Raw genomic sequence first — 11,036 nt, forward strand, 5'->3', positions numbered from 1 at the left:
CACTGTGCTTTCTAGTTTCAGTATACCTGGCCAATCTTCCTTTTTCTCTTTCTCCCTCAGGGATTACATGGGATGTATTTCTGAAATTTTGTGCTGGTGCTCTGTCAGCCAGCATCCAATCTAGGAAGGTTTACAATTATGGGATAATGGTGCTGATTCTGCTTAGTATCTACAGGTGAGAATTGGTTTCTGAATAGTTAACACACATCTGAAGGTTATTTTTGAAGGGAAAGGCCTTGCGTCATTACCAAACCCTGAAAAATGCTGACAAGTAAGCAGGAAACCATGTAGGGAAGCTCCTACAAGACTGTTTCCTTGTGTGGCCCATTTTGTTGTCACCTTAACAGTTCTTGATATTGACTAATGCTAACATTCAGCCATTGCCCTCTTCAGAAACTGCCTCTCCTGAAGCAACAGCAATCTTAGTTAGCAGCTTCATAATGGCTCAGGTGCATCTATCATTGCAACGTCCCAGGGCAAAGATGACACAAGCTTTTCTTTCACAATTTCCTGTCCCCTTTGATTGCAGAGTTTAGTGGACAGTGCATCTTATGTCCTCTGTTTGGTTCGACCCTCTAAGTTTGCCACCGCCAAAACAATTGAACATTTCAGGGTTCCTCAGTGGTATATCAAGTAGCTCTACACCTTATAACTACTTCACCCAATTATGTGCTCTACTGTTGTGACACTGGGTCTCCATGAATTTGATTCATGTTTAGATTTTTTCCACAGCTTCTACCTCTTCCACCCTCTCTCCTATGGAATGATAGGACCTCTGGCTTCTGATCTCAACAGCCCAATGGCAGGGCTTAGGTGGCTGGAAACATGGGAGTTCTAGATACAGCCTGGGGGGGAAAGGGAATAAACAAGAAGACAAGTGGTGAAACCCACTGCACAAGAGCTGTGAAGGATTGTTTCCCCAACAGCATTTTGGCGCTGAAGCAGTGGACTGTCAACCTTGAGGTCTGAGAAGAGGAGGCGGCAACTATGAAGGAGAACCTCTCTGTGGGTCCTAGAGCCCCATTTACTTGAACCTGCTGCTACTTAAAAGTTTGAACTATCCAAGCAATATGTTAACTGTCCCACAGCCATTGGCTCCACAGTGGTGTCATTTTGTGTGAGTTGGAGGATATGTGTGTTTTGCAAGGGTATCTCTCATGTCTGCCTGTCTCTGCTCATAAGGGATTTAACAGAGCTCAGGAAAGATCAAGTGTGTGTAACAGAGGAAACAGTCTTCTGAGACCACGATAGTTAATATCCAATAACTTCTTTTTTCATGAACTTAAAAGTATTTGTGTACATATGGTACGTGCTCCTGGGAGAGTCTTGTGACTGCTTTTCTAAGTTCAGGAACTTGGACATAAAGCTTTCTGCGATCCAGTGCTCTGTCTGCCCGTCACACAAAAGGCAATGAGTTGTTTTTTGCATAAAGCCTTTGCTGTCTGAGCACAGACACCCATTCAGAATAGCCTTTAACAGTTACCTGGAAGATCTCATGCAGAAATGAAGCTGCAGCATTCCATTCATCGGATTATCCTTTTGTTTCAGAAGCTCCAAAGCAGAGAAAGATGTTTTTATTATTATTATTTAGGTTTCCTGCCCTAAATTCCTCTGACACTGAGGAATGGTGCCTTTGAGTGAGTGTGTATGTGCATGTGCATGCATGCGTGCTAGAAGTTGAAAACATAATGTTAAAGCTTGTGCTGAGAGCTGTGATGTCACTCATTCTACTAATTCAGTTGCCTCCTAACACTTCTTCCTGTGGGGAAGCTTGTATCTCTTTAATGAATGTAGAGTGTGCAGAACATGCTTCTAACTGCTATGGTACAGGAATGTTGATTTTTTTTATATAAATGCATGTGGTGTTTTTTTTAGGAGGAATTAACCTCTGTGTCATATGCTATCAAAAAAGGGAGGGATGTAGCTTGATAAGCAGAATAGAGCTCTTCAGTTGCTTAGTGGGAATCCACTTCTGCAGTGATGTGAGAAAAGTTTGACAAAAAGGTTGAGCAAGGCGTTCCCCTGCAAAACGTTCTTTTACTTCCATCTCTTGTTCTCTGGAGCAAATTCGGCCTTGGCTTCTGTTAAATTGGTCGCCTGAAGCCTTCTTTTGTACATGACACAGAAATTGAGGCCACCCAGTAATTCATTTTAGTGTCTGTGTTAAAGCTTGAAGCCTGCCACTTCCTATCCCTCTGTGCCATCATCAAAGGGCTATCTCTGTTGGCATGGAGACGATATGCCAACATTCCCAGGAGAGGCTGGATGAGGCATGTTGGCTGCTGTCAGGCTGCCAGGTCCATTAAGAAGGGAAACACAAGACTGATTTAGCTGGTCTGGCTTAACTAGTTTAAGACTGTCGTGACCAGCCTTTTCGTTAGCAGAGATGATGATGGGTTCCAGCCTTTGATTTTAACTCACTTGTTGACAACTGGTGGAAATTGCTGAAATGAGTTCCTGGTTTTGATATTATTACCGTTTCCTGTGGCAGGAAATACTCTCGTGTGGCTGACCTGACTCCTCAGATATTATATATAGAAAAGAAGGGAAGTCACGAAAACTTCCCATTATTCTGCATCTTTGTTGCTGGGAGAAACAGTAGATTGTAAGTACAATAGAATATAAGGAGTAACAATACAGTTGATAATCATAGAAAAGCAATAAGATAGCCAGCTGTTACTAAGAGGACTTGGCCGTCTTGTATTTCACGAAGCACTTGAGTGTTACTCTTGACTAGATTTCCCTGAGGTTAGGTCCCATCATGTAGTCACTGAACTATTCAATTTTGCCTTTATTAAGTGGATTCCATGTTATAGTACTTTTCTACAGCAGTTAAATATTAGCAACCGCTGTTGCTTTTCGGAGGAGGGAAACCCATTTCTTTCCCCACCCCCTGAGATCAAGAGATATTGATCAAGATAATATTTCTACTACTTAATTCAATTATTCAGCAAGGCTATCTATACATTTCATCCTTGGATTCTGCAGTACTCCAGTGGGTGACTGTTTATTGTCGCCTTCCCTTGCATTCTGAGAAATCTCACATCCCAACATACACCTGTATACCTACACTACGAGTGCTGGTCCTAGCTGAAAGATGCTGCTGTCTTGAGCAGCTAATTCTTTTGAAGTTTTTCTGACAGGACTGCTTTCCACAGTAGAAGGGGATCATGGATACTAAACATATAGAATCAGAATCTTTAAAAAGGTCAACAAGTGTCAGGCTTGCCATTCCTATTAGCTGTCACTCTATGGTACTGGTCTTCCAATACTATCTAGCTCTATGTCACTCTATGACATAGAGCTTTCCAGCGTTGGAAGAGTAGCACCAATATAAGTAAGCAAATAAGTAGGTTCTGTGGGCAAGATCTGTGGTCTGGAGTTGTTTTCAGTAAATGTGCCTTAGCTGGGCAGCAGTTATGACTTCACTGTGGACAAGTGGCCTTCCATTTGATCAATGGTGTTGATAGGTGTTGGTGTCTCTAACCCATTAGTGTCTTTTCACAAATCAGTTCATGGCTTGTAAAAGGGCTTTCGTAGCTTAGCAACTCACCTATTCCATCACAGTTCTAATGAACGACCCCCATTTTTTCTTCTTTAAAAACTCCAAAGTATTTGACTCAAAACAGGGTATTGATCAGATTATGTGTTTTCTTGAGTGCAAAATATCCCTGTAGAAGGCAGACCTCAGTGGCTCTACAGATATCATTCATTATGTTTGAAGGGTAATAACATTTATAGGATCAAGTGTGCATTTATAGGATCATTGACTTCTCTACCAATGGCTGCATCTACATGGCCTAGTCTCCAGATCCAGTAATCAGAACTGCTTCCCCTTCCCCCTCCTCCAGTGGTCTTACTGGCACCCAGAAAATTCTGTTGTGATGGAATATGTGCCTAAATAAAACTTGTGTCTTGGACAGGTTTTTTTCTTCCATATTAGTGTAGGACTAACAAGTATTATTCTACAGTATTCCTTCTAGGAAGGAAGGAATAAAAATCAGCAATAAAAAATTTCTGATGTTCTTCTTGTGGAATGACACTATGATAGCTCATTCCTCGGCTAGTACTGTGTTCTGTATTGGTTTCTCATTCTGTGTATTATGGTTAAGAACCCCACGTCCAGAGTGCGGGATATAACATTTGTCAGAAGCTGTGCAAATTTTATTTACATAGAGTCCTAAGTGGTAGGTAAGTAGAACTGAACTACTCATTCAGAAACATTGGCCAGCCCATCTTGAATTGTACCACTTCAAACTGAAAATGGAGGATCAATCACATGTTTAAATGTTTCTTTACTTAAAAACAAGCAGCCTTTCACATATACAGCTAGCATATCAGGTAGGCCTGGCTAGAACCCTTCTATATGGCACGGGAGCTTTTTGCAGGCAGGAAGTTCCTGGAGTGGAAGAGCATTTGTGCCACCCATCACCTCTGCCCTGAAATGAGGACCGCGCCACATAGTGCTCCTGATTCTGTATTTCATCTCTTAATGCGATTGCTTTGAAGGAGTCATTTGGTCTCTGCCCTAGGCATCTGTGTGTCTTTAGTGTCTGATGTAGTTATCTACTGCTCCTGGGCAGCTTCCTGCATTACGAATTTGTCTTACTAATGCTGCTGATGTTGAAGTGTGTGTTTGTGTGTTGTATGTGTCTTTTGTACATTATCACCATCTACGCATTTCAAACTGAACCTACTTCAGTGCACTGCCGTGTAATGGTACTAAATGGAAGGATAACTTGCCTTTGGACTGGCACTGGCTTTTGTAAAGGGATTGACTGTCAATGGGATAGAATTTCCATCATACTTTTGTAATAAATAGCCTTTCTTTCCAGTGTCTTGTTGATTGCTGATTGTTATTATTTTTCCTACTTCAGCCGTTAGGATCAGCCTGAAGCGATATGGACTAGATTAGTGCAGAAAACACTAATGCTGGTCACGGTGTAGCCACAGCTCATGGCCATGCTTGCTTTTCCTGAGTTCCACCAGCAGGAATTTACCTCTCCACTCCTTGGATTAAAGAATGTACACATATAGGATGAAGAGTTGAGGAGCAGGGAAATATGTTTGTACACACAGATCCTGTGGCAGTGGTTTGCCATGCTTTGGTGGAGTCTCTTTGATTCCTGCCACTTCTTACTGGTGTTCACTGGCCAAAGTTTGATACCGAAGGTCAACGGTAGCCTTTTTGATCTACAGTGGAGTTTCTCATGATCCCATTGTTGGCACTTAGTTGCTATTAAAATACAGGTCTTGATCCATTTGGGAAGACAGTAGTCTGTTTGTTGAACTCTTTTTCTGTTGCTTATTGCCCTTATTACAGCATCAAATGGATTCTCAAAATCAAAAGGGTGTTGCCCATATTATAAAATGCAGGTGCGTGCAAATTGAGACCCTTGCTGTAGAAAAGCAAGTTCAAAACAAGAATAACACTGATATAATGAGGTAATCTGACTGTTGTGCATCCAGCTGAGGAACCAAGCTGAGAGCTTGGAATAGTTGGCAGAGTAATATTCCATATGTCAGAGCAATAAAGAGGGCTATTGCAATATAGGCTTATAGTGAGAAACTTCATTATAGATTATTTAATTACTCACTCCAGAGGGAAAGTGATAGGATCATTTTTTAAAAATACATTGTATATTGGCAAACTCAGTGATGGCTCTTCTTTGTTCTACCCCCACACACTTGCCCTTTTTGTTAATGGTAAAACCACTGGTATGATTGCCTAGAAAATCTGCTTTTCAGTGCCAGTGAATATATGCTTATTATTGAATGGGGTAGGCTAGCAATTCAGAAACAGTGCCGCTAATGTTACCTTAACCAGCTGGTTTGTTAAATAGCCATCTTCTAAAGCTTGAATGGCTTTTAGAATCTAATGGTTTGTGTGAAATAAATCAAGATTCATCCAAATTCTGAATGAGCATGTCCAAATACCACAGGAAGTTGGAAGTAATCAGCTCTCTTGTTTGACATTTTCCACAAGGATGCCAATAGTGTCAATTTAGCAAGGTGCTGAATGCTTTCCCTCTCGTTTCCCTCTACTTCTTGTTGAGTTGGTGGAGGAATTCAGGTGAGATGGAAAGGAATAATATAAAGATGTTCATTATGCTACAGTGATGAGTTGGAGTAAGCTGAAGGCGCAGAAATGTCTAGTGCAAGCCAATAGAAGGCAGGCAATAGCATCTGACTTGGAGCTAGCTAGCTAGTTTATTTATTTGTTTAAGACCTTTTTATGCATCCCTTCATATTGGATTTCAGGACAGTGAACAGCAATAGAGCAGATCCAGAGGGGAAAAACAAAAAGAGGAGACAAAACATTAGTGCATACTAACACTTGCTTGATTAAATTTATAAAATATGCCAGTATGCCTAACTAATAAAAAAAAATGTGTTTGCTTGGAGCTAAATGACAGCATCATTGAAGCCAGGCAAACTTATTTGGGGGTCCTACTACTGTGAGAGCCTTTGTTTTTGCACCTCTTGGAGGACGTATATGGAGATGGACTTTGGCAGATGCTATTTAATCCCAGGCAGGTTGATATGGGAGTAGATGCTCCTTCGGGTACTTGGGTTCCAAGCCATTTAGAGCTTTAAAGGTAAGAACCAGCCCCTTGAATTAAGCCTGGAAGTGAACAGGCTGCCAATTAAACTTTCTAAATTGGTGTAGTTTGGGTGGACCAGGTTTGGGTGGGCAGACACAATTTTGGTAGCTGTGTTCTGTACTAACTGAAACTTCTGAACTGTCCTCAAGGACAGCTGTGTGTAATTCATTAAGGAAATGGATACATGATTACATGAGACTCTGTGTCTAAGAGTGGTTGCAGCTGGCAAACCAGCAGTAGCTGATAAAAGGGACTCCATGGTAGCAGGCAACCATCATTTTTACAGCATTATTGGACTTTGCTAAAATAGAGACATACAGCTGCGTGTCATCGGCATACTGGCTGAACTTAACTCTTACATCCTGGAATAAGCTCACCCAGTAGTTTCATATAGTCATTCAAACGCGGGGATAGGCTGGAACACTATGGGATCCCTTTGCACAAGGGGTTGAGAAGAACCATCCCAATGCCACTTCCCAGAGCCCCATTTGCAGTAGGAAGGGAACTGCTGAGCCTTCCATTCCCAACTCACAGAGCTGGTGCAGAAGGATGTCAGGGCTGAAGCTATCAAAAGCTGTGAAGAGATCAAGGAGGGTCAACAGGGTTGTGCTCCCGCTGTCTCTCATCAGAAGTTAGCCACTGGCAAAAAAATTGATCCATTTTTGTTTTTCCTTACCAGACAGGAATTCACAGCAGTACCCGGAAGAAAGACAAGAATGGTCTTCAGATACTAAACGGCAAGGAGCGTCCATCCCATTTTTGTTCCTTTCTGCTACAGGAATTGAGCTGTTAAGGCCTTCCTGGGCCAACACAGTTAGGTCTTTTCCTCTTAAAAAAACCACAGGCTACACCAGGCATAGGCAGACTCGGCCTTCCAGATGTTTTGGGACTACAGTTCCCATCATCCCTGACCACTAGTCCTGTTAGCTAGAGATCATGGGAGTTGTAGTCCGAAAACATCTGGAGGGCCGAGTTTGCCTATGCCTTGGCTACTCTAAAGGTTTCTTATTAAAGCTAAGCATATTAAGGAACCTTTGATTTTTTCCATTGAAATAAATGGGATGTTAATGCGCTTAACACTGGCCAGATTGTGCCCAGTGTATATCAGTTTCAAGGTATAAGATACCTAAGGCACACTTTGGTCAGAGATGTTACAGTATCAGGAAAATTAAAGTCTGCTCTGCTGACTGCATTTTCTTCTTACATAGTTGATGAACAGGGTCTTTAAATCAAATAGAATAAAGGTAAGTAATGAAATGGTTGAAATATGCAAAGTGTTTGGGTACCAGACAAATGGTTTCATGTAGGTCCATCCTACTGATGCCTGGGATGAAACCCATAGAGTTCTTCATTTGATTCCTTTGGCTGAGTCATGCAGTGCTGCCCTTTTGACTTTCATTTTGTAAAGTAGTCCCTAGCTGCCAGGGCAGAAGGGGAAGAAATGGAGGCAGTGAGAGATTTTACTTTCTTGGGCTCCATGATCACTGCAGATGGTGACAGCAGTCACGAAATTAAAAGACGCCTGCTCCTTGGGAGAAAGGCGATGGCAAACCTAGACAACATCTTAAAAAGCAGAGACATCACCTTGCCAACAAAGGTCCGTATAGTAAAAGCCATGGTTTTCCCAGTAGTGATGTATGGAAGTGAGAGCTGGACCATAAAGAAGGCTGATCGCCGAAGAATTGATGCTTTTGAACTGTGGTGCTGGAGGAGACCCTTGAGAGTCCCATGGACTGCAAAAAGATCAAACGTATCCATTCTTAAGGAAATCAGCCCTGAGTGCTCACTGGAAGAACAGATCGTGAAGCTGAGGCTCCAATACTTTGGCCACCTCATGAGAAGAGAAGACTCCCTGGAAAAGACCCTGATGTTGGGAAAGATTGAGGGCACAAGAAGAAGGGGACGACAGAGGACAAGATGGTTAGACAGCGTTCTTGAAGCTACAAACATGAGTCTGACCAAACTGCGGGAGGCAGTGGAAGATAGGACTGCCTGGCGTGTTCTGGTCCATGGGGTCACGAAGAGTCGGACACGACTAAACGACTAAACAACAACAACAGCTGCCAGGGCATTAGGAGACATTTAGGTTCACACTCCGTTCAGTGCAAAGGAAAGTCTTAACATTGCCTGGGTTTTTTTAATGGCAATGTTCTTGCATGGCTCAGATCCTTTGAGGTCATTATTGCTGCCCCACTGGTTTCCCCTTTAGCTTGATGGCAAGAGGAAAACGGTCCATTTGTAGCCCTTATCATTTATGTAAAATATTGTTAACCTCAACAAGCCTTTCTGCTGCTTGTTATGCAATCACATTTGAGAGTAGCTTTGCTATATTGTGGCCTGCAGGGGATGAGCAGAAGTTCTGTGAGCTCCTTTTTTCTTAGCCTGAGAGTGATATGGAGAAAGAACTGTCGTGTTGTCTCATTCCTATCGCTAGGGAGAGAGGGTGGGGGACCCAGCCTGCGAAACTGGCATAAAGATGAGCAAAGAGACTAGGGGAGCTTGATCAGAACTGCATTATTCATGAAGATATTCAGAAGTTGAATTTTTGAAATGGAAAGCAGTCTGGAGGGGGGTTGTTTTAATTACTCCAAAGTGCAATTGCAAAGATGGGAACCAGAAATCATCATGGTGCACTGAGGTCTCAAGCCGGAGCTTTGAGCAGGATAGAAGCTACTTAGTGCAGAAGCAAAGCATAGAACAGCCTTCCCCAACCTAGTGCCCTTGAGATGTTTTGGACTGCAGCCCCAGCCCCAGCATGCATGGCTAATAGTCAGGGATGAAGGGAATTGTTTTCGTTGTTGGCATCCATCTGTCTTGAGAGACAACGGAGTGCGCCTCTGGGGGTGAAGTCAAACGGCTGCAGTGTGTATGGAGCTCCTGGGCTGCTCAGATGACAAAATCCCACTCTTGGCCTCAATGATGTGGTCCAACAAAATCTGGAAGGCATCAGATTAGGAAGGCTCATGTAGAGGTAGACTTGTCCGTAGTCATAGTGACAAGAACACAATTTATAAGTGGTTTCTTGTTCTCAGCCTGTCTGCAACAGCACCCTGCTGTAGCAATTTGCGAGGCACTTTAGGGACAAAATGGCTCAGATTTGGACAGAGCTGAATTACAGTTAGAGCAAGTCCATTGGCTAGGAATGCCTATTTCCAGCTACAGCTGGTTCACCACCTACAGCCCCTTTCGAACAGGGATAACTTGGCCATGGTACTCCATGCTTTGGTAACTTACAGATTGGGATATTTCAAGGTGTTCTACATGAGGTGTCCTTGCAGACAGTTTGGAAACTTCAGCTGGTTCAAAAAGCAGTGGCCAGATTACTGGCCATAACCAGGGCTGGCCCACCCACAAGGCCAGGTGAGGCAACCTGAGCCTACGATAAAAGGGTTTCCAGCATTACACTCACAATGGGGTCTTTCTTCTCCCATAGATGCAACCTAGGATCCAAACAGACATGAGGCATTGTGCCCGGCCTCCTTTCTGCTCCCCTGTCACATAACTCCTCCCCAAGCTTCTAACTCACATCACTGCACTCATTTTGAAAGGCCCCACTCATTTTGCCATCTCACACAGTGTTCCCTTTGATGCTTTGTATCCTCCTAATGGCTCAGCCTAAAGTTGTCACCTTACACAGAAGCCAGCTTGGCTGAATTGGCCCTTAAAACATGCTGATTCCACAGGATTAGCATTGTCCAGCACACAGGTTAGTGCAGCTCTGGCCTAATGCTCATGAGTCTATTACACGGGTTCTGGGTTATTTCCCAGTTGTAATACTCCAAACATTGATTAAGTTCTAAGACCTATTAGACCCAGGAATTTAGGGTGTCTAGCACATAGCTGCCAACTTACAGATTTGAAAATAAGGGACCAGCAGCCTCGAAAATAAGGGAGCAGCAGCCAAAATAAGGGATTTTAGTCAGCTGAAATACGAAGTTAAAAGGGACCAGATAATTTGGGAGAGCAACGCCGGTTTTTAGCCCTTCGTTTCCAGAGGTTGCTGCTCAAGAAACTAGCTGATGAAACACTGCAATTAAATAACTACAAGGAGCAACCACTTTTTGCGCAAAACGAAGTCCAAGCTATTAAGATGCTGCTGCAGTTCTGTATCTTTTCTCTCGTGCTCCATCTGCAGCTCTCAGTTCCATCAGGCGGGGCGGGAGGAGGGGGGGGGGAATAGCACCCGAAGTAAACCCGCAGATCAGATCATCTATGCTAGTCTACCACTACAAATCTATGGGAGAAGCGCTTGCGGTCCTTCCTCCGCTTTCCCCCTCAATGGTTAGCCCTTGGAGCACCTGCCTGTGCCTCTGCCTCTGCCTCCGCCTCCTCCTCCTCCTCCTCTCTGAACTGCTTTCTCTATGGTTTCCCTCTCCTCTCAAGGCTCCTCAGCAATTCATAGGCCGTGCCAGGCTGCCCCTTCTCACCCGG

General features: G+C 43.4%; 1 protein-coding gene across 5 annotated transcripts in view; it reads left to right on the forward strand.

Annotated features, from left to right (window-relative positions):
- The window catches only part of POMT2 (protein O-mannosyltransferase 2), a 51,378-nt gene that overhangs the window by 26,052 nt on the left and 14,290 nt on the right, over positions 1-11,036 (forward strand). Inside the window, exons 20-22 of one of the 5 annotated variants that reach the window (XM_083501892.1) lie at positions 61-175; positions 2,492-2,605; positions 7,285-7,482. In XM_083501892.1, coding sequence (XP_083358018.1) covers positions 61-175; positions 2,492-2,605; positions 7,285-7,339 — 284 coding nt within the window. In that variant the 3' untranslated portion in view covers positions 7,340-7,482. Of the gene's footprint in view, positions 1-60; positions 176-732; positions 4,838-4,877; positions 5,272-7,284; positions 7,483-11,036 lie in introns of those variants that run through there. The other 4 variants (XM_083501893.1, XR_014525796.1, XM_083501895.1 and 1 more) reach the window with 4 other exon arrangements.

This window comes from Podarcis liolepis (genome assembly GCF_965112155.1).
Source record: "Podarcis liolepis genome assembly, chromosome: 1".
Taxonomy (NCBI): Eukaryota; Metazoa; Chordata; class Lepidosauria; order Squamata; family Lacertidae; genus Podarcis; species Podarcis liolepis.